Genomic DNA, 27,578 nt, shown 5'->3' on the forward strand with positions numbered 1-27,578 from the left:
GTAAACAAATATTTCTACTTCCATTTTTTCTTTCTCCAAAACCCGAATTCCAGGGATCTAATCAAAACGAACCAACCGATCATATGTCACCTATCACTGCTTCATAACATCCATAACTTTAAACTCTATGTCCTCCTAGCCCCTTCTTTGGTTCTAATCCCAACCCAAACCTGACATCCCTTCTCTCTCATTTCCCTTCTTTCTAAAACTTTAAATACATAACCCACTCATTGAATTCCATTGCAATACTTGAAATTCATAGGAAAATAAAATATCTAGATTATGTAGGGAACAAGAAGATGGGTGGTGAGGCAGTTTTGTTGCCATGGTGGTGTTCCGATGGTTGGGGGACTTGGGTTGGGTGTTGGGAGTTGGTGCGGCACTCCAACCGAGGAGGGAGGAGGGAGGAGGGAGGAGGGAGGAGGGAGTAGGGGTGAGAAAAGAGTGCTTTCTTCTTTTAACACTTTTGGTGGGTGAAAAAATAAAATAGGTTGGAAAAATAAGACAATGAGATGGTAATATCACTCTTACGCATATCTGGAAAAAACAAAAATCAAAATTAAAAACAAGACCACATCTATGAGTGAAGCAAACTCTATGTTGGGCCTGCCCGAAATATAATCACAGATTTTGATGGGCTGAAGAGGGTCTACAATAAGCCCGGGTCTCCTTCTCCAATAAGATCCATCCGAACCAGCCCAGGTTCCGGTCCAATAACGGAAACAAACCAGGGTCGGAGGAGGGCCTACAGAAAAAACCCGAACCGCCGCATATTTCCAGTGCGCTCCTTGGAATCAATTCCGTCGTCACTTTCCCACTCTCTCTCAATCTCTCCTCCCATTTGTCATCTTCTCTCCATTTTCCCATGAACTCTGATCGATCGTTCTAAAAGTAGGGCACAACACAAAACCCCAACCCCTACCTGATACCCGGAAACGATGCCGCTCTTCGTCTCCGACGAGGACTTCTCCCGCCACGGCAACGACGCCGTCTGGGTGGCGGACAAGGCCGACGCCTATATTCGGGACCTGTACAAGGAGCTTGAGACCGTCAGGGCCCAGAACGACGCCGCTTCCATCACGGCCGAACAGACCTGCTCCCTCTTCGAGCAGAAGTACCTTTCCATCGCCGACGAATTCTCCAAGCTCGAGTCTCAATACGCGCAGCTTCAGTCCTCCCTCGACAGCCGCCTCTCCGAGGTCGCCGAGCTCCAGTCGCAGAAGCACCAGCTCCATCTCCAATCCGTACGAAGCTCGATATTGCTTTAATTTCTGTGTTCATTCTGTTGCTTTCTGTTTTAGAGTTTGCTTAATCAAATGCTTGTGTTTGTTAGTGTTTTTGGGGAGGTTGTTATAGTTATAGCCTACAATTCTATGCTTGTTTGGTTTTAGTTTTCGGTTTTCGATTTTTTGTACGTATGAATATATTTTGATCTTGGTGTATTGATGCGTTCGGTCGTGCGTTGCTGTGTGTGCAGATTGGGAAGGATGGGGAGACAGAGAGGATTAAGGCGGAGGTGTCGGAATTGCACAAATCGAAGAGGCAGTTGATAGAGTTGGTGGAGCAAAAGGACTTGGAAATTAGTGAAAAGAACGCCACCATCAAGTCCTATATCGACAGGATTGTAAGATTTCCTGCATTTTCCTATTTAGCATTTCCGAGGTGAAACCATGTCCGCCATACATTTAGTGACATTTTCGCCTCCTCTTTGTTGATTCTGAAGGTATTATCTTCTGACAATGCTGCTCAAAGGGAGGCCCGTTTGAGCGAAGCGGAGGCAGAATTAGCACGTACCAAGGCTGCATGTACTCGTCTATCACAGGTCAGTCCAAGTAAAATTTATTTATAGTTCACGTCAAGAAATGAAACTTATTTTTAGTTCACTATTCCACTATCTCTTATGCTGCTACATTTTAGTTAGATAGTTGCTCACCATTGGAAAATAATGTTATCTTTCAACATCTTCTGGAGCGTAAATGTGTTTACCGTGCCAAATCCTATAATTTACAGGAGAAAGAACTTATTGAGAGGCATAATGTCTGGCTTAATGATGAGTTAACAGAGAAAGTTAACAGTCTCGTTCGGCTGCGTAGAACGCATGCTGATGTTGAGGCAGATTTGTCTTCTAAACTTGCAGATGTAAGTGTAATTTTCATTATGAAAATAGATTCTCTATGTTTTATGTGAGCATCTATAAAGCATGATGTTGAGGCAGATTTGTCTGACATGGACATAGCATTTGTCTGTGTAAGCATGCCTGTGAAGTATACACATACATTTATGTATTTATTTCTTTGCTTGATTTTTAACATTTCCAGGTTGAGAGACAATTCAATGATTGCTCTAGCTCTTTAAAATGGCACAAGCAAAGAGTGGGGGAATTAGGCGACAGGCTGACGTCTTTACAGGAGGTGGGGATATATTCCTTTTGGTGTTCTAATATATGTTTTGTGTGGTTTGTCAGTTATGTTTTAACTGACATGTTCATACTTATTTCACACTTATAGGAGCTCCACTCATCTAAAGATGCTGCTGCAGCCAATGAAGAGCGATTAACCGCTGAACTCTCAACAGTGAGTTCCTTGAAATATCTTTTATATTAAAATTTATTTTATTTAGCCATATGTTCGACTGGAGTCGTTGTGAATTGAGTTTTATATGTTATTAGTTAATAAAGTACTAGTAACTTGTTTTCTGCTTTGAGAATGTGGAGGATGAGTTAGTTGTATTACAATGGTTGGCTTCTTTAATTACTTATTTTGTTATATTTAATGTGAAAATTTGTTGTTTTTGCAGTTAAATAAGCTTGTTGAACTATACAAAGAAAGTTCTGAGGAATGGTCCAAAAAGGCAGGAGACCTTGAAGGTGTGATCAAGGCTCTGGAGGTGATAATTTCTTGGTTAATCTCGTTTGTCTTTAATTTAGTTTTTATTTGGAGTTTCTGTATTATAATTTTCTGTGTGCTATCATGTAGACACATTTGAATCAAGAGGAAAATGATTACAAGGAAAGACTTGAAAGAGCAGAGTCTGCAAGAAATCAACTTGAGAAGGTATGTGCGTTTCTTCCCCCATTCCCATTGATGCAAGGGGTAATTTTATTTATTTTATTTTTAAATTTTCATGAGCATTGTTATTCTGCAATCTTTTTTGGGTATGATGATTTGAGATGGGATATTGCTGGTAATTGTATTTTTTCGTTTGTTATAATGTTGTTGGCTCTGTTTATTTTCTCTGGACCTCCAGACAATAAGGTGTCTGAGTTTCATTTTCATTACGATGTTTAGTTTTTTTCTGTTAGTAAAGGCAGTGCGTAACAATGTTTCACTGTATTTTTTTGCCCCTTGGGTTATGATGATTATAGGAAGCTGCAGATCTTAAAGTGAAACTTGAAAAATGTGAAGCAGAAATCGAAGCTAGCAGGAAATCAACTGAGCTTAATCTTCTTCCACTCAGTAGTTTTAGTACCGAAGCGTACGTTTGAAGAATTTTTGGTTTCGAGCTCTTATGAGACTGTACTGATACGCATGTATCTTTTTGTCTGAAATGATTTTTTTGTTGCAGATGGATGAATTCATTTGAATCTACCGACATTATGGAGGCTGATCAAGCGGTTGTCCCAAGGATTCCTGCTGGTGTTTCAGGAACAGCATTAGCAGCTTCACTTCTGCGGGATGGCTGGAGTGTGAGTAGTTATTTCAATATACTGCGAGTCATATTTTGTCATCTCTTCGGTTTATTGTTTGTGGTTTTTTTCTTGCCTTTTCTACTGAATGCCTCCCCTCCTTATATAGCTTGCAAAAATGTATGCTAAGTACCAAGAGGCTGTTGATGCCTTTCGTCATGAGCAGTTGGGAAGGAAGGAATCTGAGGCAGTCTTGCAACGGGTATGATCTATATTGTGATTTATAATACGTCCTCTTTTTGGGAATTGACAATACTCAAGATCATGCCTCGGTTTGTTGAACTTGCATAAAATTGTGGGACTTGTGTTTGCATACAGGCTTTTTTTTCCCGATAAAACCTTTTTATCAAATTATTAATACGTCCTCTTTAGGAGTGGACAATACTCAATATAGTGCCTGTGTTTGTTGAACTTGCATAACATTTTGGGACTTGTGTTTGCATACAGACATTTTTTTTCCTGATAAAACCTTTGTATCAAATTTTTAACCTAAGTTTTTATGTTTTAGGCTGATTTACTTCTGTGTTGACTCCAATTATTGCAGGTTCTATATGAATTAGAGGAGAAAGCAGAAGTCATTTTTGATGAAAGAGGTATATTCTTATATATATATATATATATATTCTTATTTTGGAAGCAATCATGTTTTACTAATGATAGTAATGATCATTTTTCGTGATTCGTGAATAAGGATTAAGTGAATTAATACTTACTCTGCATCAGGAACTGAGACATTATATTCTATTGTTTGGCATTTTATGTGTTTGAGAAGTCTATTGCATGCTAGGATGAGGACCAATGATGTAAATAGCATCTGTAGGGAATGAAAGTAAATTATTGAAATGTTTTACATGGTATATGAATAGGCGTTCCCCTGAATTACTAAGAGTCCAACTAGTGATGCTTTAGTTCTAAACAGCCATTATAAAAAACAGACATTTGTTGCCTCCCTGAGCAGGATTGTACATCTCAATTTCAACATGACACTGTTTGCTGTCATTTAGGTTCTTCACAGTTAGGCTATATAAGAAAGAGTTAGACTTCTGGTTTATGGGTTTGGCACCTCATCTAGTTGTTTCTGGGCAATTTCTACTGCTGCGTAATTTTTTCATATAAATATCCACGTTTAGGCTAACAAAAGCAAAAAAAAGATCTATTATTTTTACTTCTGATTGACCATATGGTTGAACCATGTGTTTATTATTAAAATTATAATAATTATTTGGTGAGTGGATGAGGTAAACTTTTTGCTTGCAACTTACAGCATACTATTTGTTGCACTGAAATTACTGTTGTCATCTATGTAGATGAACATGAGAGAATGGTTGAGGCATATTCTATGATCAACCAGAAATTGCAGAACTCGATTTCTGAACAGGCAAACTTGGAGAAGACCATCCAGGAGTTAAAGGTTTTTGACGTTATCCTGATTTTTGTACATACTTCATTTTTATCTATCATATATACTTACGCATTTTTTTCCAGGCTGAGGTAAGGAGGCATGAGCGTGACTACACGTTTGCACGAAAAGAGATTGCTGATCTCCAGCGAGAGGTAATATAAAAGTGCAGATTGATAATAAGATGCATGTATCGTTTGCTTGACTATTCTTTAATAAATTCTTGATTTTGGCAAGTGGCAATGTTATATAACCTTCATTTGTTCAACATACCAGTAGTAAAAATACTCCATACAGGTCATCATCCTCATTTTACTGTCTAATCAGACCTTTAAGTGGATCACGGTAACACATTACGCACTAACATTAATTCGTATCACACCATATCCATATCCGTATCTATATTTATGCTTCATAGGTATGACAAGATAGTTCACTATATTAATCAAATATCCAATTCTATATTTCAAGATCATATGCTATTTATTCGTGCTATTATTTGCCTCGAGAATTATATCATTTGCTATTAATAATACATGTCTTACACGTGCATCAATATGCTATTGTACTACATCGAGTGCTTGTATACATTTTGCCTGACTACACTGCATGATGTTTTACAAGATAACCTATTGCCATAGTTTGTAGTGTCCTATAGTCTTTCAATATTTATTTGAAAAATACACTCCCGCTAATTGCAAAAATGTGCAAGCTTTATTGGTCACTATGAGTTTAAATTTTTGGTCCTTTTTGTTTTATGCCATTATTTAATTATCTTGTGTTCTACGATAACATGTAGGTGACAATCCTTCTGAAGGAATGCCGTGATATACAGCTTCGTGGGACATCATCTGGTCATGATAGTCATGACTATGATACTGTCGCCGTTGTTGAGATGAACACTGAATCTGATGCCGAGAGAGTGATATCTGAACATCTTGTAAGCTTGATGCGCATTTTCTTTAATATGACACTTCAAACATATGCTTTTTCTTTTTTGTGTATGGCTGATATGTATGGCTGATTGTATCGAATTTCTTTTGGGTTTAACAATGCAAACAGTTGACCTTCAAGGACATAAATGGACTAGTTGATCAGAATGTGCAGCTCAGGAGCCTTGTTCGGAATCTTTCTGACCAGCTTGAAAATAGGGAAATGGAGTTCAAGGTTGGTGTGAGTTTCAAATTTCAATGTTTGTCAGTATGGAACTTGTTTGTTTAACTTAGTAGTTAGTACTACCACCTTTGCTTGTGAAAACTATTTGATAAGCTGATGCGAATGTTGAACTACAGGAGAATTTTGAAATGGAGATCAAGAAGCACACTGATGAAGCTGCCTCTAGAGTTGCGGCAGTGTTACAAAGAGCTGAAGAGCAAGGGCGCATGATTGAATCCCTTCACACCTCTGTAAGCTCTTCTTAAGCCTTCTGAGTAGCTAGGGCGCACATATTTGTTATTTGTACTATAGTTCTTTTTTCCTTTTTGTGATGGCAATCACATACTGGTGATGAAACAATTGCCCTGACTCTTGCATCTTCATAATTTCTGCCTAGGTTGCAATGTACAAAAGGCTATATGAAGAGGAGCATAAACTTCATTCGTCTAGTCCTTGTATAGAAGAGGCTACTCCAGGTCTGCCTCTCGCAAACTATATATTTGAAAAAAAGTCTGAAGATCAAAGGAAGTACAATTCATAAATACGCTGTCTCTTTCTCTCTCTACATATTATATACACACATATATGATATAGACCTCTAAAAAAGCTGACTATCTTCAGATTTGCTAGTAGATGGAGTAGTATTGTAGATTGAGAGGTCTTAACATACTTTGCTTCAATGCAAAAAAAAAAAAAAAAAAAAAAAAAAAAAAAAAAAAAAAAAAAAAAGGTACTGTGGTACAACTTACTTATTGTTTTTTGCAGAAGAAAGAAGAACTGACGTCAAGCTTCTCTTTGAGAGTTCTCAGGTATTGTGATCATTGGACATTATATAAGGAAGTGCATGTTTGGAATTGTTGTTACTCGGTAATGTTAACTACATTGAAATATTTGAGAATCGAAGAAAATGGAGAAGAAAGAGTAACTGAGAAAGATGAACTAGAGAGAATTTAGAGAGAGAAATATGAGACTTGTAAATTGACTTAAAGGAATGAAGATTGCACACTCTGTTTTTATACTAGAAAGCCTAATAACTCTACCCAAATACTAACAAACTTGCTACCTGTATTGCTAACTGTATTGCTGACTTGTACCCTTAATAATCCCCCTCAATCTCAACTGGGGAAACCCAGTTTGAGATTGGAAGATTCGAGACATGGTAGCGCTGAAAGTGTAGACTTAGGAAAACCACCATTGGATTGATACCCAAACATCTGTCCCTATGTAGCACTTTGACTAGAGTCACCACTTTGGATTAGCCTGCTGCAAACAAGAAAGCACCCTATCTTCATCCTTAGTTTCTTCACACGACCATACGACAGAGAGTAAGTGCATGGGCAATTAAGAACCGCACATAGGCAAATAAAGATTGCAAGAGCTAGACTTTTGCTAAGACAAGTAGCTCCGCATCCTTGTCTTCGTCGCAGGAAAAATCCCGCCTTTCGAGCTTGGAATGAGCTGCAATGAATATCAATTTATGTGCCTTGTCCATTCCCACCCTTGAGTGGCCATAGGCAGACACCCATCTCAATAGAGATCAATTGCATTTGAACCCACATGACGTTGCATGAAGGAAGATGAGCCTAACTGCAACTTTTCCTAGTGACTTAAACTCGGTGAGGCGTGTTACCCACAAAGCCTATTATCTTATGCCAAAAAATACTCAAACCATATCACTGAAGCTTCTAGCTTTATCAAACAAGCGTACCCCATGACCACTTTGTAGCTGTTGACCAAAAGCCTATGTTTGTCAGTCCAAATTTCTTCCATTGCCTTACAGATAAAGACACCATGTATTCCTCTGCCTCTATCAGGAGTTTTACACAAGAACAACCTTCTATAAAGTAGTTGTAGCACACCCTCATGCCGGTATAACAACTTCTTACGGGATTACCCTTCGTGGGATTTGTTGTACTTTTATGTGCAAACGGAAGCGAATTCTAACAAAGTACCAATATCAACGTAGTAGGTGAAAGCTAAAACAAACAATCTAAAACTAACACGAGATTTACGTGGTTCGGAGTAAAGCCTATGTCCACGAGCATAGCACGGCGAGGAATTTCACTAAACAAACGAAGATTACAAAAGAGTGTTTAAACTCTCACAATCCAAATCCCATAAATTACAAACCCTAAACCAAACGAGTAGAGAACCCAAAACTAATGGAGAATATTCTCCCAAATTGCTCCTTAACTCAAAAACTCACAAATTGACTCTTACCAAATTACCACACGAATGAGCCACGAATTTGCCACTCATGACTCCAAACAGTGACCTCCACCCAAAACCAAAATAAAGAAAAGCTCTCTAAACCATGATGAGGCACACTCAATACACTAACCCTAAGGTCCTATTTATAGTGCATAGGACTTAGGTTACAATAATAATCCTAATAGGAAATAAATCCAAAACCTAATCAAATAGGTAATTAACAAAATCTCTCCACCAAAGAAACTAACTAAGAAGTCAAATCCAAACCCAAGTAGGACACCAAAACCAAATAGGTAACACAAACCTAATTTATTGCATCATCCTAATTTTGAGCCAAAAACCCAACAATCTCCACCTCGATGAGAAATTAGCAAACTTCCAAATTTGGGATACCAAAATACAAATTCAAACGTGCACCAAATTCTTTCGAAACTGATCTCCACCTAGACTCAAAAAATCCAAAAGTCTTCAAACTTGAAATTTCCTCCAACGCCTTCTCCAACAAATTCCATTATGGAAACTAACAAATACGAAACAAAATCCAAGCAAAAGCTTGAACATACGAACAAAAAGTGCGAATTGCACTCCACCCAAAGAGCTTGAGTACCAAGCTCCACCTCTTCACATAACCTTTAGAGGAGTTTAGAACAACTATCTTCTACAATGTTTGCATCAACACTAGCAAAAGACTTATCAAACGACTTCTTTTTGCCCTTTTTGAACTAACAAAGCACGCATCGTCAATTGCCAAATACCAAAGTCATTGTCGTCGAACTTTTCAATATCAACTTTCACTGATGACACATAAGGCTTCATAGTGACTGCCAAGCAAAGCCCAACCTAGGCTCTGATACCACTTGTTGTACTTTTATGCGCAAACGGAAGCGAATTCTAACAAAGTACCAATATCAACGTTGTAGGTGAAAGATAAAATAAACAATCTTAAACTAACACAAGAGATTTACGTGGTTCGGCGTAAAGCCTACATCCACGAGCGAAGCACGGAAGGAAGTTCACTAAACAAACGGAGATTACAAAAGAGTGTTTAAACTCTCACAACCCAAATCCCATAAATTACAAACCCTAAACCAAACGAATAGAGAACCCAAAACTAATGGAGAAGATTCTCCCAAATTGCTCTCTAACTCACAAACTCACAAATTGACTCTCACCAAATTACCACACGAATGAGCCACGAATTTGCCACACTCATGACTCCAAACGGTGACCTCCACCCAAAACCAAAATAGAGAAAAGCTCTCTAAACCATGATGAGGCACACTCAATACACTAACCCTAAGGTCCTATTTATAGTGCATAGGACTTAGGTTACAATGAGAATCTTAATAGGAAATAAATCCAAAACCTAATTAAATAGGTAATTAACAAAATCTCTCCACCAAGGAAACTAACTAAGAAGTCAAATCCAAACCCAAGTAGACACCAAAACCAAATAGGTAACACAAACCTAATTTATTGCATCATCCTAATTTTGAGCCAAAAACCCAACAGGATTTACCATCAACAATCTCATTCAACATTGGCTTCGGCCTTTAATATTTACAAAAACAGAAAATTAACAAACTATAGTGTGGCATCGGCCTTAACTATAGCACCACGGGATCGCCCTTTGTGGATTTTACTAGAAACAACTTCTTTGAACAATGGCATCGGCCTTCACAATTTCAACAACAGAAAACCAACATCTATGTAGGATTACCCTTCGTGGGATTTACCGTCAACAACTTCTTCAAACTTCATCTCTTCAAGAAACATACAACCGGACTTCTAATAGATACATGCTACAATTAAGCTGGTTAGACTCTGAAATTATAGGCTGAGATAAGCTCCTGAACAATTCCTACCCAATGAAGAGACAGCAGAAATTCAAGGACTTACGGTATATAATCTTGAAACTAAGTCCCATTTAGAACAAATTATGATAGCAACAGCTGCATTATCAAGGATGAGTAACTTCACCAGCAGGACACCAAGAATCACCCAATTGAGAGTAAAATCCACAAACCATCAACAAAATACTTATTCTGACAATACTGAACCCCAATATCAGAAAAACAACATGAAACTCAGAAAAGATGATCGAAAATGAGATGATTTCATGCCTTAATTTGGATGAAAACAATTGATTGTCACATCCCAGAAGTAATCACAATAAGAAATCATTCTAATTTTTCAAAGAATTCAGAGAAAGTGACCGGAAACATAACCTTCACAAAAATCTTGAGCTGTCATTTCGTCGAACATGTGGACTGCACAATTATTTTTTTTTCTTTAACTTTCCTCCACACCAGAAAACTGAGCACTGATCAAAGTGGCAGAAATAGAGCTCAAAGAGGTGATCTGCGAACTCCACCAAGAGGAAAGAAATAGAGCCAAGAAACCAACAAATCACTCTTGACATTTCGTCGAACATATAATGTGCAAGAATGCACTAGACAACTGCTTCCAATTCACCGCTTCATCTTGAAACCCAGAGGAAAAGCCCAGAAACAATTCAACTCTTGAAAAACCCAGAAATAATTCAATTCTTGAAAAGTTGAAGACGATGAAGATCCGATCCAGATGATTTAGAGCCTCGAAAGTAATCAAAATCTCATTGCATCAACAGTATGAACCCATAACCGCAAAGTAGAAGAAATAGAGAATCGAACTATGAATACGGAGGCATAAACGATCAAATACGCAGAAACGATTGAAAGTAATGAAGAAAAAAAAATGAGAGAAGAGGAATCGACCACCAAGATCCATGGCGTAAGCCTTGGTGGCTCTGATTCATGTTAACTACGTTGAAATATTTGAGAATCGAAGAAAATGGAAAAGAAAGAGTAACTGAGAAAGATGAACTAGAGAGAATTTAGAGAGAAATATGAGATTTGTATATTGACTTCAAAGAATGAAGATTACACACTCTGTTTTTATACTAGAAAGCCTAACAACTCTAACCAAATACTAACAAACTTGGTAACTGTATTGCTAACTGTATTGCTGACTTGTACCCTTAATAGGTAATTTGTACTGCCATAAGATGTGATAGAAAATATGAACTAATGTAGGAAGCTACAAGAAAGGCCCAAGACCAGACGGCAGAACGAGTGAAATGTCTGGAGGAAGATCTGGCAAGTACCAGGTAAACAAAGTTGTTAACTGTTCCTCCTCAGAGATCTTTTATTGTATTCTTAAGTATGCTTTTCATACGTAAACGTCTCTTGGTATTCATCTAGACTTTTGACCTCTTGTCAAATTTTTGAATAGTTAGTTATTATTGTGATAATCTTGGCGCCTACTATTATTTTGATTTGTTACAATAGTTGAGTGGATCAGCCTCGAGATCTACGAAGCCAAGCAGTGCCTTCGTATGATCAACGAGCTGGATGAAGCTCGGTGGGAGTTGATGGCTGCTTTTCGGCAGGCGCAACAATTCTTTCCCAATATAATCCATCTTTTTTGGGTTTATTGGTTTAGTAAAAGTTTCTGCAATGCAGTTTTGCTCTCCTTTTTGGTTAGTTTGTTATACTGTCAACCTCATGTATTTAGTTGCCTATTCAATAACACTTTGGTTTTTATGGTCAGGAGTGAGATCATATCGTTGCGGTCAGAGCGTGACAAGTTGGCTTTGGAAGCAAATTTTTCTCGAGAGAGACTTGAGAGCTTTATCAAAGAATTTGAGCATCAGGTGATAGAATGTGTTGTCAAATATTTCTCTGCCCATGGCTCATTTTTTTTTAAGTTTTAATATTGGTGCGGTGTGATATGAGTCATATAACCAATATATGTTCAAGTGTTAATTTATGTTTTCTTGTTTGTAATGCATAAATATCAGAGAAATGAAACAAATGGTGTTTTAGCAAGAAACGTTGAGTTCTCTCAGTTGATAGTTGACTACCAACGAAGGCTGCGTGAAAGTTCTGAATCTGTTCAAACTGCTGAGGAGCGTACTAGGAAGTTGACTATGGAGGTGACGCTTATTATCTTAGTTTACAAAGCTTGGTCACTTTTGAAAGTCCTCACTTAACATCTTGTATCAATACAGGTGTCTGTTTTGAAGCATGAAAAGGAAATGTTGGAACATGCTGAGAAGCGTGCTTGTGACGAAGTTCGTAGTTTGTCGGAAAGGGTCCATAGACTGCAGGCCAGCTTGGACACTATTCAGAGTGCCGAGGAAGTTCGTGAGGTAGCTCATCTCACTTTGTTCTTTTTAAGTTAATTTTAATTGGATGTTTATGCTCATCCCTCACATCTCATATCTGTATTTGATTTTCTATCATGCAACTACAGGAGGCAAGAGCTGCTGAGAGGAGAAGACAAGAAGAGTATACGAAACAAATAGAGGTATGTAGTCATAATGTTCCACCTCTAGCTCCATGTGTACACGTGATGCTTCAGATATTTTTTTTCTTCCGGGTTGATGGGGTGGTCTGTCTATGGGTTTTTTCACTTTGGGTTGTTAATTTGATCCATGTGGAAGTGTTCAAATAGAAACCATACTTAATGTTAAGGTCTGTTTATTCAAGGGCGTAAATATTACAATATGATTACATTTTCAGAGGGAGTGGGCTGATGTCAAGAAAGATCTACAAGAAGAGCGAAACAATGCCCGTACTCTCACACTTGACCGTGAGCAGTCCGTACAAAATGCTATGAGACAAGTTGAAGAAATGGGAAAAGAGTTGGCTAATGCTTTGCATGCTGTTGCATCTGCTGAGACTAGAGCTGCTGTAGCCGAGGTCCTTTTTCCCTTCATTTTCATGTTCTATATATATAATCTCCACCATATGTTTGTAACCGCAATTTCAATTGGCTCACAGAATAAGCTCATGTATCATTGTTATCCCGTTCAATGTCTATGATTTACAAGATAAGATATGAATTTTTTGTTGATAACACAGGCTAAACTGACTGATCTGAACAAAAGGATTAAGTCCTCTGACGTTAAGGTATATTTTCTAATAAGCGGTGTTCTTGACATGTCTGAAGTTCGTCTGTGATATATGTCATATTCTTAACCTGCTTTGATTTTCCTTAATTTGGGACTGAAGTAATTCTGATATAGTTTTCCTCTGCATCTCTTTTCGTACTGATGCAGGTTGTTGATGTCGATGGTGGGAGCGGATCCTCCTCCTTGACTAGTGATGAGGTCAGTTCTGCCGTTTACTTGCCTATTTCTTGAATGTTGCTTACTTTTTCTTTGTTAATTGATGTTTCCGGGGTTGCCATTTCTAATATTATTCTGTTTTCTTTGTTACTGACATTGATATTTAACGATTTCCATAGATCCAACCTATGCATTTGTTTATTTTCATTTGTAGACGGTGGTTGCTTTTTATTTTGGGAGCTTGTACCATTCTTTTGTATTGAGTTTGAGTCATTTGATCCTGACATTGCCTTGGTTGATTAGGCTTTGGTGACATTGCGTGCTGCAAAGGAAGAGATTGAAAAGTTGAAAGAGGAAGTGCAAGCTAACAAGGATCACATGCTACAGGTACTTACTGTTCCTTGACTTGCTTAATATCTTAAAGCCTACTGAAACTTATGATTTATCTCTATTTTAATTTCACAGTATAAGAGCATAGCTCAGGTAAATGAAGATGCATTGAGGCTGATGGAATCTGCCCATGAAAACTTCAAGATTGAGGTACTACTCTCTGTATTTAGTTTATGGATGAATTAGTACTTCAATGTCCATCAGTTTATACGGAATTATGATCCCAAATACTTTACAGGCCGAAAAACTAAAGAAATCGCTTGAAGTCGAACTTCTTTCTCTAAGAGAGAGAGTATCTGAACTTGAACACGAGTGTAGTTTGAATTCTCAAGAAGTTGCTTCAGCGGCTGCAGGAAGGGAAGAAGCTCTTTCTTCCACTCTATCAGAAATTACAAGTTTAAAGGAAGAAACCTTAACTAAAACGTGGGTTCCTCATATTTTTCATTACGTCATGAATTTGATTATTCCATTTGGCATCTCATCTCTGTTTTATTTGTAGTTCCCAAATTGTGTCACTGGAGATTCAGATATCTGCTTTGAAAGAAGACTTGGAGAAAGAACGTCAGCGATCACGTTCTGCTCAGGCCAATTATGAAAGACAGGTTAATCTGCATGTGTTTGTTTCTTGTATAATTAGGGGTCAAGTGATTTGTTGCTTTTCAATTAGAAAAATGGTTTATAAACTTATCCAAACTGGGACTATTGATGCTCATTGATTAAACTGTTCCAATGGGCCTGTCCTGTCAAGGTTTGAAATGTTGGGGGTTTCTTGACAGCAGTTTTTTTTTTAAGTCTTTTACTCTATAGGGTTGTGGTTTGATAGTGGGTTTTCAGGTGGTTTTTTCTCGTTTACTTGTGTTGCTTGTCGGAATTGAATTTTAAGGCTGTGATCGAGTCCAATCAGCTGAATATTTCTTATGAATATGTAATTAACTGTTGTTTAAGAAGTTGTACATGCTCTTGTAAATTAGTCGTCAAAGGCTCTGATACCCCGATTTATCCCAATAAAAGGATGTCAGCAATTATTACTATAATCTTCCTTCAGTAGCTGTTGAGCACCTGAGATTGACATGTTTTACATATTGTATATACATTTTATTCACTGATGGCTAAGAAATGATTCTTTATCTCGTTCAGGTTATCCTCCAGTCCGAGACAATACAGGAGTTGACCAAGACATCGCAAGATTTGGCTATGCTCCAGGAAGAAATGTCAGAGTTGCGTAAATTGGTTGATGCACTCAAAGGCGAAAATGTAACTTTACTCTCTCATGGGAATTGTCAGTTTACTCTCTCATGGGAAATGTCAGTTTGCCATAAGTCTTGTTTGGTTGTGTTATGCAAGCTGATTTTGTTTTATTTTACTTACAGAATGAACTCAAGTCTAAGTGGGAATTTGAGAAGGCAATATTAGAAGAATCAAAAAATGTTGCCGAGAAGAAGTACATTGAAATCAACGAACAGGTTATTGCAGTGCATTTTATCATGATTTGCAGACTGTCCTCTTTTTCGGTCAGTTTTATGTCAATATCTTGAGGTCGAGTAAATTGCTGTTAATAATCAGTACAAGTCAAGTTTGTTGAAACATAGTCCTGTATTTGATAACCAATTTTAGGACTTGATACGTTAGATGAAATTTTGTGAATGAACCTTGCATTTAGCACATGTTATTGGAATTCTGTTCCATATTTGAATTTTTCTTTTTTCATATTCCCTTGTCTTCTTCTGAAGCTCCAACTTTGTTTGCAGAACAAAATACTGCACAGTCAACTTGAGGCTTTGCACATTCAACTGACTGAAAGAGATCGTGGTTCAGTTGGAACTTCTGCAATCACTGGTCCAGATATTTCAGGTGATGCTGGTTTACAAAATGTGATAAGTTATCTTCGACGGACAAAAGAAATTGTAAGTTCTTTTGCTGTTATCAATGTTCTCTCTTAACAGGCAGAGACTTATATATATTATAATTTGATATTATTATTGTTTTCAACTTGACAGGCAGAGACAGAGATTTCCTTAATGAAACAAGAAAAGCTTCGATTACAATCACAAGTGGGTTTGTAAAAGGCGTTTTCTTTTTGCTTATCCGCCATTATTTGTTACTTTACAAATGGAAAAATGAGGTTGTGATTGAACTTTTAACTCTTGACTGAAAAAAGCCTTGTCATGTTGCTGTGTTTTCCTATAAATTTTCTGACTAGGAGGTCTCTTTGTTTTTGTTCCTATCATTTGATGGTACTATGTGCTCTTGCATTTATCCTGAGGATGTTTGTCTGTTGTGATTTTTGTATTTCTGTGTTATCATGGTTATTTCATCTGTCCTTGGTTGAATTCATGCATTTATTTTATATTTGCTTTTGTAGCTTGAGAGTGCCCTCAAGGCTTCAGAAACAGCCCAGTCATCACTTCATGCCGAGCGCACTAATTCAAGATCATTGTTCACTGAGGAGGAAATGAAATCCTTGCAACTACAGGTTAGTTTCTTTTCATTGTGTTCTATTGTTCTCAAATTCCAGAGGTATATTATACTTCTTAGCTGTTATTGCTTGATCTCTTTCCATTATTTTGTTGTAATATGGTGTTTCTCAAACTACATGTGCAGTGTCAGTATATTCCACTCAAGTGTTTGACCGTTGTTTATTCGACACTGAACTCTATTCTGTGTTTCTGTGGACATTGTACAGCAGACTATTTTGAGATTATATCCCAATACCTACTATTTTCCCCTTCTAACTTTATTTATGCTGTCATGATGAAATGTCTTTGCAGGTTAGAGAAATGAACTTACTTCGTGAAAGCAATATCCAACTCAGAGAAGAAAACAAGCACAATTTTGAGGAATGCCAGGTATTTCAAATTTTTACTGGAAAGGATTCCCTCCATGTAGATAATTGTTCTTCTTCCATGTAAACATGACTCATTATTTTTTCTTTCAGAAATTCCGTGAAATATCACAAAAAGCTAGTGCTGAGACTGAGAACCTAGAGAGATTGCTACAGGAGAGGCAGATTGAGTTGGAAGCCTGTAAGAAAGAAATTGAAATGCAAAAGACAGAGAAAGAACACTCAGAACAGAGGGTTCGTGAGGTATTGATCTCGGAACTGCTTTCTGTCTCTCTGTTTTAAGTACATCTAGTAACTGTGAAAATATGTATACAGTTCATGACGGGGGATTCTATCTTTCTCTCTCGCCCCCTACTCCCTCTCCCCCCCCCCCCCCCCCCCCACAAAAAAAAAAGGGTTTTGTTTTATTCTGAGAACTATAAACTTTCCCAGCACACTTCAACCTATTATAAACATACTAAAAGTCCCAACTGAGACCTGTGTAGACTCCAGAGAGCTAGATATCAATAATTGTGTATCTATGCCTGGCATCTGAAAGACTCATTTGGACCTTAATACCAGTAGAAAAGTGCCAATTTTGTGGTAGTACCTGTTGCAGATATAAGTACAAATGAGCTCATTGATAAATATATTCAATATTCTAATGTACTCTCTTTCTTGAAGTTACTTGAAAGGTATAGAAATATTGATGTTCAAGATTATGATCGCGCAAAGGATGATGTTCGTCAGTTGCAGGTAGGCTGACACCTTTATAAGCATATTAATTGCTTTAAGCTTGCATTTCTCCTGTTAGTTATTATATCTTCGCCTCTTAGTTGAGATATACTGACATGTTATCGTTGATATGTGTGAATCCTTGTCCACATTTAAAAGATGTTGAAAAACATTACAAATGATGATAGTATTTTGATCCTCGATGCTTTATCAGTGGTTACGTAACTTATGTTATGCATGTGATAAACTTTAACTTGTTTGTCCCTTTATTGGTTTACTTTATAATTTGATTATCTGTACAAACTAAGGTGTGCTTATAAGTGCATTTGTATCTTACTTTGTTTCAGTTCCCTTCAAATATCAAATACTTAATGTGATTTCTTGTGCTTTATTTTATCATTGTTATTGTATGCTTCTTTATTTTAATTTTAATTTTTATGTTCTTAGAAAAAATTGGAGGAGAAGGATTCTGAAATACTAGAAGTCAAGAAACTTCTTTCAGAAAAGATGGAGACTGTATCACGTCTGGAGCGAGATATTGCTAACTGCAGATTGGAACTGACTGAGATGGAGAAGAGAATGAGTGATGCTTTGCAAGCTGAGGTACACCTTAATTTCTGTATTCTAAGATCAGATTTGTAGAAGTGCTTGTCATTGGATTTCTTATACGATTCTCTGTATAACCTTCTTATGGCTGACATGCACAGGCAAGTCTAAAATCAGAAATCGAGAAGCATAGGAAGATGGCCACTCAGTATAAGGTTTTTTAAATTTTCATGTCCTTTATAATGAACAATTATTACTTGAAATTAAATGCATATTTTATTTCTAATCCTCTCTTGACTAGTTTTTGACATTTAAGTGTTGTGTTAAAAGGTGAAAACTTTTCTTATTTGTTGGTTGGTGATTAACCATTCATCAATCTGCAGAGGAGGCTCGAAATGTTCTCAAGAGAAAAAGAGACCGTTTCAAAAGAAAAGGAGACACTGTCCAAGGAAAAGGAGGAACTGAGCAAGGAGAATCAAGCTCTTTCTAGACAGCTGGAGGAAGTCAAATTAGGTATGTTTAAACCATCCATCAGTCCTTTTCCATTCAGTTGTAAAATAATCCGCTCATTATCTGTTTGACTGTCTTACAGTGAAACGAGCATCAGTAGATACTACCGGGGTGCAAGCAATTAGGGAAGAGAAAGACCAGAAAATTCAGGTTGAACTTGATAGTCATTTTTGTTTTTTCGCTCTCTCTCTTTGAACCTCTTTTGCCAGTTGTGACTCATTTACTATGCTCGCTCAGCTTCTGGAAAAGCATTTGGAGAGGCAAAGAGAGGAGCTGAGAAAGGAGAAGGATGAAAATCGGATGGAGAAAGCAATGCGCAAGAAGATGGAGAAGGCTGTAACAGATTCCTATAATAATGTTGACCAGGTTTTCTATCTGTCCATTGTTGTAAATTCCATATCAGTTAATGCATTCTACCCATACATCCTAGGGTTTACTTCTGAAATTCAGCTGGACGTGTTCTTGGTACTTCAATTTCAATATGAATATATGCTGCATTACAAAGTGATGCATGTGATATTTTTTGCTTTAGGACAAGTCGAACTTCATGAATGAACTCGAGAAGCATAAGCAGGCTTTGAAGCAGCTTTCAGATGAACTTGAAAAGCTGAAACATGCAAAAGACAGTCTCCCTCAGGTTTGATTGTTATTTATCAAACTGGAAAGCAGATTCCTTTCACTCACCTTATGAATATCTATATTCTAACTTGTTTTATGTACTTTGTTCATCATATTTCAAAACCGTGTTTATACTTGCTGTTTCATCTGGGTTTGTTTTAATAGTATATTCCATGTAACTTAGGGTACCTCAATTGTTCAAATGCTTTCGGGAACCATACTGGATGGTCTTGCTGCTGCCTACGGTTTAGCTGTCGAAAATTTCGAAAAGACAGCACATTCAGTTCACAGTGAGTTTGGTGCTCACGGTGTTCTTGCAAACACTCCTCCAGTTGCAGATACTTCATTACCGGCTACCTCTGGTACTTTTGTTAAGCAATTCTTTTTATACTGAGGATTGGTTTATTCATTTTTCATTCCCATCCTTCATTTTGTAAATGCCGCTATTTCTTTATTCATGAGTAAATTCGTTAACTTTGTGTGCCAATGTAGGTACCGCTCAAGCATCCACGGTTATGTCTTCAACGAGTCCTGCAAGGGGCTTAGTATCCAAAGCAACTGAAGAGAGGGGCTTAGCATCCACAGCCACTGAAGAAAGCGCAAAAACAATCACTTTACCCAAAGGCAATGTCGAAACCCGTAAACAAGGAAGGAGATTGGTTAGGCCCCGGCTTGTAAGACCTGAAGAACAACAAGGTGATGTAGAGATGTCAGAGATGGAAGGGACCCGCAATGGGGGCAAACAAGCACCATCGAATGAAATGGAAGTTCAAGGCAATGCTACTTTGCCACAACAGCTGCTTCGGAAACGTCTTGCTTCTTCATCTACTTTTGAGTCCCGTGAGGAATCAAATAACCAAGGGGAAATTTGTCCTGAGGTGGCAGCACCTGTTTCAAAGAAGGCCAAAGGTTCAGATTCTCTACAAGGGACTGAAGGGCAGCCATCTGCTATTTCGGAAAATCTTGGGAGTGTTCCAGTCAAAGATGAACCTTTAGACGTCGCTGTTGATTTGCCGCAAAGTTCAAGTGAGGAAGCTGCTGTTGATGCCGAGAAAGAAGAAACTGAGACTGCTGGGGAGAAGGTTGAAGAGCCAAATGAAAGACAGTTTGATGGTTTGAGTCAAGTTGAATCACAGAAGGATAGTGATTTAGTGGAGAATGTGGATGGATCAGATGGAAAAGATCTACCATCGCACGATGGAGCCAAAGATCAGGTTGAGCTGGAGCAACAGTCCAGTGATTTTGGAGGAGACCGAGAAGAGGGAGAGCTGGTCCCTGATATTTCTGAGCTTGAAGGTGGTGATGCGATGGGCAGTCCTGAAATAGGGGAAGTTCAACCTGAACCTGTAACAACTCCCGAGGCTTCCCCAGCTAGGGGCGATGATTACGGTGTTGCTGCTGGTTCTGTTGTGGATATCGGTGAGGTTAATTCTCCAGAGGTTCTTAATGATGAGAAAAATGATGACATTGATGCAACTGAAGAAGCTGCTGATGGTTCCGATAAGTCAATTGATGGTAATGACCATACTTTGACGGAGACTGACCAGGCTGCCGAAGCTACCTCAGTAATCGTAGATACCACTTCAACAAGTACCACAGCAGAAGTAAGCGTTTCAAAACAAGCTAGTCCCAGTGTTACTGCAGGAGAGGTGAGACAGGTGTCTCCTGTGATTATTCCGTCAACTACCATAAATTTAACAACACGAGCTCTGGAGAATGCACGCCGAAGACAACAGGCCAGAGGGCTCTCTACTTCACCAAGCACAGGTCGTGGAGGACCTGCCGGAAGACAAACTGGAAGATCTGGACGTGGACCTCCTGGACGTGGGCGTGGGCGCGGACGTTCTCGTGGGTCAACATCAGGCAATCAAGGTTGAGACCAAAATTTATATATCCCCCCATACTGCCATTGAAATGAGCATAAGGGGATTGTCTCCATTTTTACATCCATTTTGTAGTTGAACGTGTTGTTGCGATTTACGGTGTCGCGAAAATCTCTAGGCATTTTGAAGGACATGATTACCACTCACTTTACATGGTCACTGTCCGTAGAATATGGATTTTGGAAAGAAGTTGGTTTGAGGATAAGTGTGTTGGTGCTCAATGAGTCGTATGTAAATCCTTTTTTACTTCATGGAGATTGAGCACCTGCCTATTATTTTGCATCCTAAAGTCTATCGCGTGGCTTACTTTTTCGTTGGGGAAAAAAGGACGCGAAATTGACCCTCTTTCGTTCGTGATATCAAATTTTCCGGCAACAATTAGTTTCGAACTTTCCGGTTACCTTTGCGCTTCACCAGAATGTATCCATTCCCGATTGACCTGCATATTTGGTGAATCAGGCGAGTGGCCAATAATGCTAAACAGAAATACGGGTAATTTGTTACGAGGCAAAGGTTCTAAAATACGTTAGTCGGGCGGTGGACTTGTGCCTAGCGCCTAGTCGGATTATGTGGATTTAAGTAAATTTATTATATTTCGTGTAAATAAGTTTATTTATACTTAAAATATATATAAATAAATTACAAAATAGAATGACATATATATTATGAAGTATTGGAATATTATGAAAATATGGAAAACAAATCTATAATGTGTGTTCATTTAAGTATTCAATAAATCTCTTACAATTTATTGCAAAAAATAATATGCAAAATAAAATTTATCTATTTTCTGTCTATATGAGTCACAACATAAGCGGGTTTGGACGGGCTAGATGGACGCCTCAACAATTCTAGGCGCCCTTTCTTAATTTTTATATGTCTAGGCATTAATCAGGGTGATGGCCAACCGCCTAGCACCTAGGCGGCGCTAGACGGAACCTAGGCAGCAGTAGGCGGGGATTTTTAGAACACCGTTAGGAGGTCACAATATTAGGATTGAGTCATCAATATTTTGCACTAATAGAAAATCGACGGATTATTCTCCCACCAAGATATTTTTAAGAAATTAAAGATATCAGCATTTTTTTTCTTTTTCTTATTTTTTCTTTTTCCGAATTACATTTGTGAACACTAAACAAAGAACCAAATACACTTTTATGCTGAGAGAACAAATGCTAATGTATGTAGGCAGAGGAGGGAGAGAGGACTTGGATTCCAAAGCCACCATTTCATCTCTCTATTTTTTTTATGGGAAAACGACGATGGCGATGCTACGCCTTCGGATTTCATCTGCAAATTTACATTTTTAACTGCTCGAAACGTTGATTCTGGTTTTCTGGTGTATAATCTAATCTGTCATATGCCCATATCTCTGCACCCTTTCCTTTGCCTTTAACCTGAGGCCCCTACTCAGCACTGATACTTAACTCACTTATTTTTTGCTGCCACATAAAACACAATTTCTGGTTAACATTCCTGAGAAGAAAACAAGTTTCAAGCAAACCGAAAGAACAAATTTAACTCTCCCGCTTTGTCCTTCTGCACTCCTCTCCTTGTTTATGTTTATATATTTTTTTCTTTGAATTATCCAATCCAATGCCCAAAGAAATGAGAGGAATGCAGGGAAAGAAAACTCTCGGAAATCAATTCCCCACAAAATATAATAAATGTTAATCCTATCTGAAAGAATAGAATAAAGTCATCCCCATTTCAAAAATTTGAATGGCACCGCACTCTCCACTTTATTACTTGCTTTATTCTTAATCCTTTTGTAGTTAAAGAGAATCATCTTTCTAACAGCAATATTGCATTTGATCCTTTATACGTGCAAGAATTTTACTTAATCTGTCTTTTTCTTTGACTGAAAAGAATCGAGAGAAAGGAAGAGCAGCGGCATACCTGCAGTCCGTAGTAAGGTGTAGATTGTCTGATCCTCTTTTCCTGCATCATTTTCTGGCGGTTTTCGTAGAAATCAAAATCATCCAGTATCGATGTCCTTGACATATGATTTTTAAATATGTTCAGCAGTTCAATACCCTGAAGAAAATTCACCTGCAAAATATAAATGTAATCACAGATTGAGATTGGTAATTTGAGATAAAATGCAGAGAAATTAAATCAAACAATTAGTTGGTTTTGCACACCTCTTGCGTGTCTCTACTATTGGTCACAGGCTTGTTCTCATTATTCTCGAGTATTATATGTCGTAACTGTGGGTTTGGGACGTCTTTTATGATATGCCACTTGACCGGAAAATAACCATTCCACTTATCCTGCTGCCAGAAGTCCATGTTCTTATTGAAGTCGACACGACCAATCATCTCAGCTACTCCACAAAACTGACCACTAGCATTAACCTGAAGCACATCATAAAACAGAGAAGCAAAGATTGGATTAGTAAATCATTTCAGAGACCGAAGGCCTAAAAGTCTGCAGTAGAAAATTCCTGCTTCAAAAATAAGGTCTAAATCTCCAGCATACTGAAAAGAAAAGGAAGACAGGACACTTGCAGCCCTTCTGTGCCGCCTTCTCTTGTGCATCTTGATACGTATTGTCCAGCCTCTTGTTCCCGTTAGGAGTACTAGCCCACACATTGTACTTAATGCTTTTATGAATATCATCTTCACTGTAAGATTTGATCACAAAGAAAAGGGCTTGCTCGTATTTGGTTGGAAAGTCGGGGAGGTTATATTGATCCTTCCTAATGACAGATGCTATGCCATCAGATTTTCCATTCTCTTTGTCAGCTCCGGACACCAATGCACCTTTAGGATTGGTTGTTCTGGGACCATGGTTCTTCTCATTAAACAGATTAATATCTTTAACACCATTAGCCTTACTTCTTGGTTTCAACTTGTCAGAGCCACCCCAGCCCTTTGCATTTGTTTTTAAAGTTGGAGAATTGTTTGGATAGAGAAGTCCGCCTGTCTCTTGGTAGACCGGACCCTTTGCTACCGAAAAGTAACCTTTCGCTAGAGCTTCTGTTTGAAGACTTGAGGGACGCAGCGAGGCCTAGACATCATTGAAAAATCCATCAAAATGCCCAAGATAAGAGAATACAATGCCACCGGCAGAAAGAAATAGTACTCTACCTTGTTTACTGGCTTTGACTGATTTCGCGCACCATAACCTGATTCAACATCCAACGGCTTGGAAGATTTTGAGAGTGGAGCACGAGTGTGACTAGGGGAAGAGAAATTAGGTTTATAGGGCGGTGTTTGTAAGACTCCATTGTAGGGATTTCCGAATGTTCCATCTCTAACAAGAGATGGATCCCACAAGTAGGGTGACTGGACGAACTCCCCATGAGGAGGAAGAGAAGGGTTATATCCAGGGGAAATAGGGGCTTGGTACACGGGGCTCATGGGGGGATACATCTGTTGACCAACGTATTGCCCATCACTACCGATTGGAGAAATGGGCATGTACGTCGAGTAGGGATCATAACCAGGCTGAAATCCTGGCATCAAGTAGACAAAAGATCCATTATCTGCTTGCATGACCTAAATGAAGCAATAGTGACTATAAGATCATTTTGTTACAAATCGCAGAATACCAGAAGTAATCAAAAGGCACGTTGAAATCAACAGCCGTATGAATCCATATACATATCAATGTTTTTCATGCGCAATTGTGAGATAGTAAGGGAACTTACCGGGTATTGCATCTCCACCCCGGTTCCACCAACATAGTATCCATTGTTTTCCATTTCATAACCTGCGAACATGGTAACAATTAGATGTTAAAAGTATTCTATGAACACGAATTGTGGACCGGAGTTATGAGAAGCTGCAGCAAACCTGGATACGTGTATCCGTAATATGTGGTGGGTGGATAAGAAGTCAAGGATTCATAATCTGCATCTGCATCACTTTTTTTGACACTAGCATTTGTATCTCCCACGGTTGAAATGCATGATGCTGTATCAGATGGGCTCCCATCCTTGCTGAGGGCCTTAAGACACACACACACAAACAAACCCAAAAATTCATAAATCAGATTTTCATGGATCATAAAGCAAGCAGAAATAAAAACTCTGCTAATCGCGCATCGAAATCTAAATATTCAACATGGCAACTCAATCTAAGCTTGAAAGCTTAAGCGGTTAGGCCTAAAAGCACCCAGTAATTATTGCAATTAAATAAGGGAAATGATTTTCACACCCTCTTCGTCCCTTGGACTCGAATAAATCGACGGTGAATCAAGAGACAGAAACAAACAAGGGAGTGCAGGAGGAAAAAAGGGAGTGTGAAAAAGAGTTGTACTATTTGGATATACAACATGACAATTGAAATTCAAAAAAACATGAAATAAATTGAAAATTACCAGATTGGAACTAAACAATTCTGAGGATTGAACATGTGGGTTTGAATCTTTTTCTTCTTCCTGCTCTTTTTTAAGAGCTGATCACATAAAATCAGATTACAAAGCTCAATCAATCACATAAACAAAACAAAAATAAAAACACGAAATTCAGAAGAAAAAGAAATTAAAAGAAAAGAAAAGGAGAGGAGATTGCATACAGTTGTGATGAAATTGAGGTGCAGCAGCAGCAGCCATGGCCTCTCTCCAAAGGTAAAAGAAAATCCCTTTGAATCAATCAAATGAAATCAAACTAAAAATAAAAACCAAAGATATTTTTGGGGTGTGTTTGTTTTTGAAAGAGAATCCTATAATTTCTCAAACAATATTAGTATCTGTCTCTCTGTCTGTCTATCTATCTATCTATCTATCTATCTAAAACAATCTAACGTTGTAACAACACAACAAAACCGGCTAAAAATTGGCGCTCTGTAATCTCTGCTGCCCAAAACTCCAACAATCCCACTCCTCTTCTGCTGCTTTTACTACTAAATTTCCACTTTTTCTTTCTTTTGGAGTTTTTCTGTTTTTCCAAAACAAAATAAAATTCTAATCCAAACCCAACAACAATCACCAAATCACACACACAGAAAACACATAAAGTTTTTGAATTGGAAGGGGAGAGAGAGAGAGAGAAATGGTTTTACTTGAGAACAAGAAGAACAAGAAAGAGCTTCAAACAGCTAACAGCAGACAGACACAGTAAAGTCAACAACAGCAATAACAACAATTTATGGCAAATGGACGGTGTTGAGGCCTCCACGTTCTCTCCTTATTCTTGTTAAATATTTATGGAAATTAATCATTTAAATATTTAATGATATTGCTTTTCTGCAACTATGCTGACATACTATTCTGGTTGTACTTTCTGCCTCAGGTTACTGTTTTCTTGCCTATTTGTGGGATGATGGGATCTTTCTATTTTTTATCACCACCATGGCTTAAAGGTTTTAACTTTTATGGATCCATAACATTATCAATATTCATCAAGCATGAAGCTACTGCCTTTTTTAAATATATATATTTGTAGTAATATATACACGTAGCTTTCATATTCATAAATCCCAATTTCCAAATCTCCATTCATTTATTTTTTCCTTTTTTTTTTCTTTTGGTGGTGAAATGAATACCATTCAACATATTATGGCCTCTATAAAACCAATACTAGTTCACGTCTCTTCCACCTGGACCACCACCTACAGCCTCTACATGGTCTCTACATTCCTCATCCTCTCTACATTCCTCATCCTCCATTTTTATTTTATCCAATTTTTAATATCTTAAAATTCTCTTTTAATTGTTCCTCAAAATCGTACATGGAAATGAACTCCTTAAAATGAACATGATACACTGAATTATGCATAAAAACCTTTAAGCAAAGATAGAATTAATGATGATACTAAAAACGCTTTAGGATGTCTCGAAGATATGCTTAACTTACTACTGTATACTTATAATGTATTTCTTTATTAAAATATAAAAGAAGAAAATTGAATAATAACATGATACATTGAACTGTGCATCAATGATGGACTTGGATTGTCTGCCCTCCAATTTTTGTGCCCTCCTCGTGCCCTCTTGTTTTTGTGGTCACGGTTAAGCCATGTCAACATTTTATAAACTATTTCTTTTTGTTTCATTATTTTTATAAAAAAATAATATAAAATATTGACGTGGTTTAACCGTGACCACACAAAACAGGAGGGCACGGAGAAAGCACCTAAATGGGAGGGCAGACAATCCAAGTCCATCAATGATACAAATCACTTTAAGTAGAGGGAGATTGTAATTAATGATTATACTATGAGCACGTCTTGAAAAGAATGTTATAAGCATTTAAAATATAGAATTTTAACGAAAAGTATCCGGTACTGTTCACTTTAACGAAAAACCACATTTTTACACTAAAAAGTCAATCCTGGTACTATTTACTTTACTCTTTATTTTGTCCTTATCATTAAAACTCAAAGTTTTCAAGCCATTTTCATTAGTTTTCCTTTTAAAATACTATTATATAATCACAATATGTCTTTTCCTTTAAAGAATAAAAATTGCAATTATATATACCCGGGATTTGAAACATATTTGCAAGATGCCCCGAAACACTCATAGTAACGTAATGCAACGATCCACATATCCCGATTGAGATG

General features: G+C 37.7%; 2 protein-coding genes across 2 annotated transcripts; one reads left to right on the forward strand and one right to left on the reverse strand.

Annotated features, from left to right (window-relative positions):
* Positions 1-715: 715 nt before the first annotated feature.
* Positions 716-21,348, forward strand: LOC103435345 (nuclear-pore anchor-like). Its single transcript, XM_008373734.4, has 47 exons — positions 716-1,244; positions 1,478-1,624; positions 1,724-1,822; positions 2,011-2,139; positions 2,319-2,411; positions 2,508-2,573; positions 2,797-2,886; positions 2,976-3,053; positions 3,365-3,474; positions 3,565-3,685; positions 3,795-3,887; positions 4,230-4,278; positions 4,993-5,096; positions 5,171-5,239; positions 5,884-6,024; positions 6,147-6,251; positions 6,377-6,490; positions 6,637-6,715; positions 7,005-7,048; positions 11,525-11,598; positions 12,042-12,144; positions 12,292-12,426; positions 12,502-12,642; positions 12,747-12,800; positions 13,016-13,195; positions 13,358-13,405; positions 13,555-13,605; positions 13,867-13,950; positions 14,029-14,103; positions 14,192-14,376; positions 14,453-14,555; positions 15,091-15,207; positions 15,324-15,416; positions 15,702-15,857; positions 15,951-16,004; positions 16,316-16,426; positions 16,722-16,799; positions 16,889-17,038; positions 17,459-17,530; positions 17,957-18,112; positions 18,217-18,270; positions 18,439-18,568; positions 18,648-18,715; positions 18,803-18,931; positions 19,098-19,202; positions 19,368-19,545; positions 19,676-21,348. Exons 1-47 carry the CDS (start codon positions 939-941, stop codon positions 21,058-21,060), a joined length of 6,306 nt encoding a protein of 2,101 aa, XP_008371956.2. The 5' UTR covers positions 716-938; the 3' UTR covers positions 21,061-21,348.
* A 773-nt stretch (positions 21,349-22,121) lies between these two features.
* LOC103435346 (YTH domain-containing protein ECT2-like) lies at positions 22,122-26,288 on the reverse strand. Its single transcript, XM_029102877.2, has 9 exons — positions 25,590-26,288; positions 25,393-25,469; positions 24,867-25,020; positions 24,722-24,783; positions 24,159-24,569; positions 23,548-24,078; positions 23,211-23,423; positions 22,966-23,118; positions 22,122-22,508 (listed from the first exon to the last, which is right to left on the reverse strand). The coding sequence occupies exons 1-9, from the start codon at positions 25,624-25,626 to the stop codon at positions 22,473-22,475; spliced, it is 1,674 nt and encodes a 557-aa protein (XP_028958710.1). The 5' UTR covers positions 25,627-26,288; the 3' UTR covers positions 22,122-22,472.
* Positions 26,289-27,578: the final 1,290 nt, after the last annotated feature.

This window comes from Malus domestica, chromosome 05 (assembly GCF_042453785.1).
Source record: "Malus domestica chromosome 05, GDT2T_hap1".
Lineage (NCBI taxonomy): Eukaryota > Viridiplantae > Streptophyta > Magnoliopsida > Rosales > Rosaceae > Malus > Malus domestica.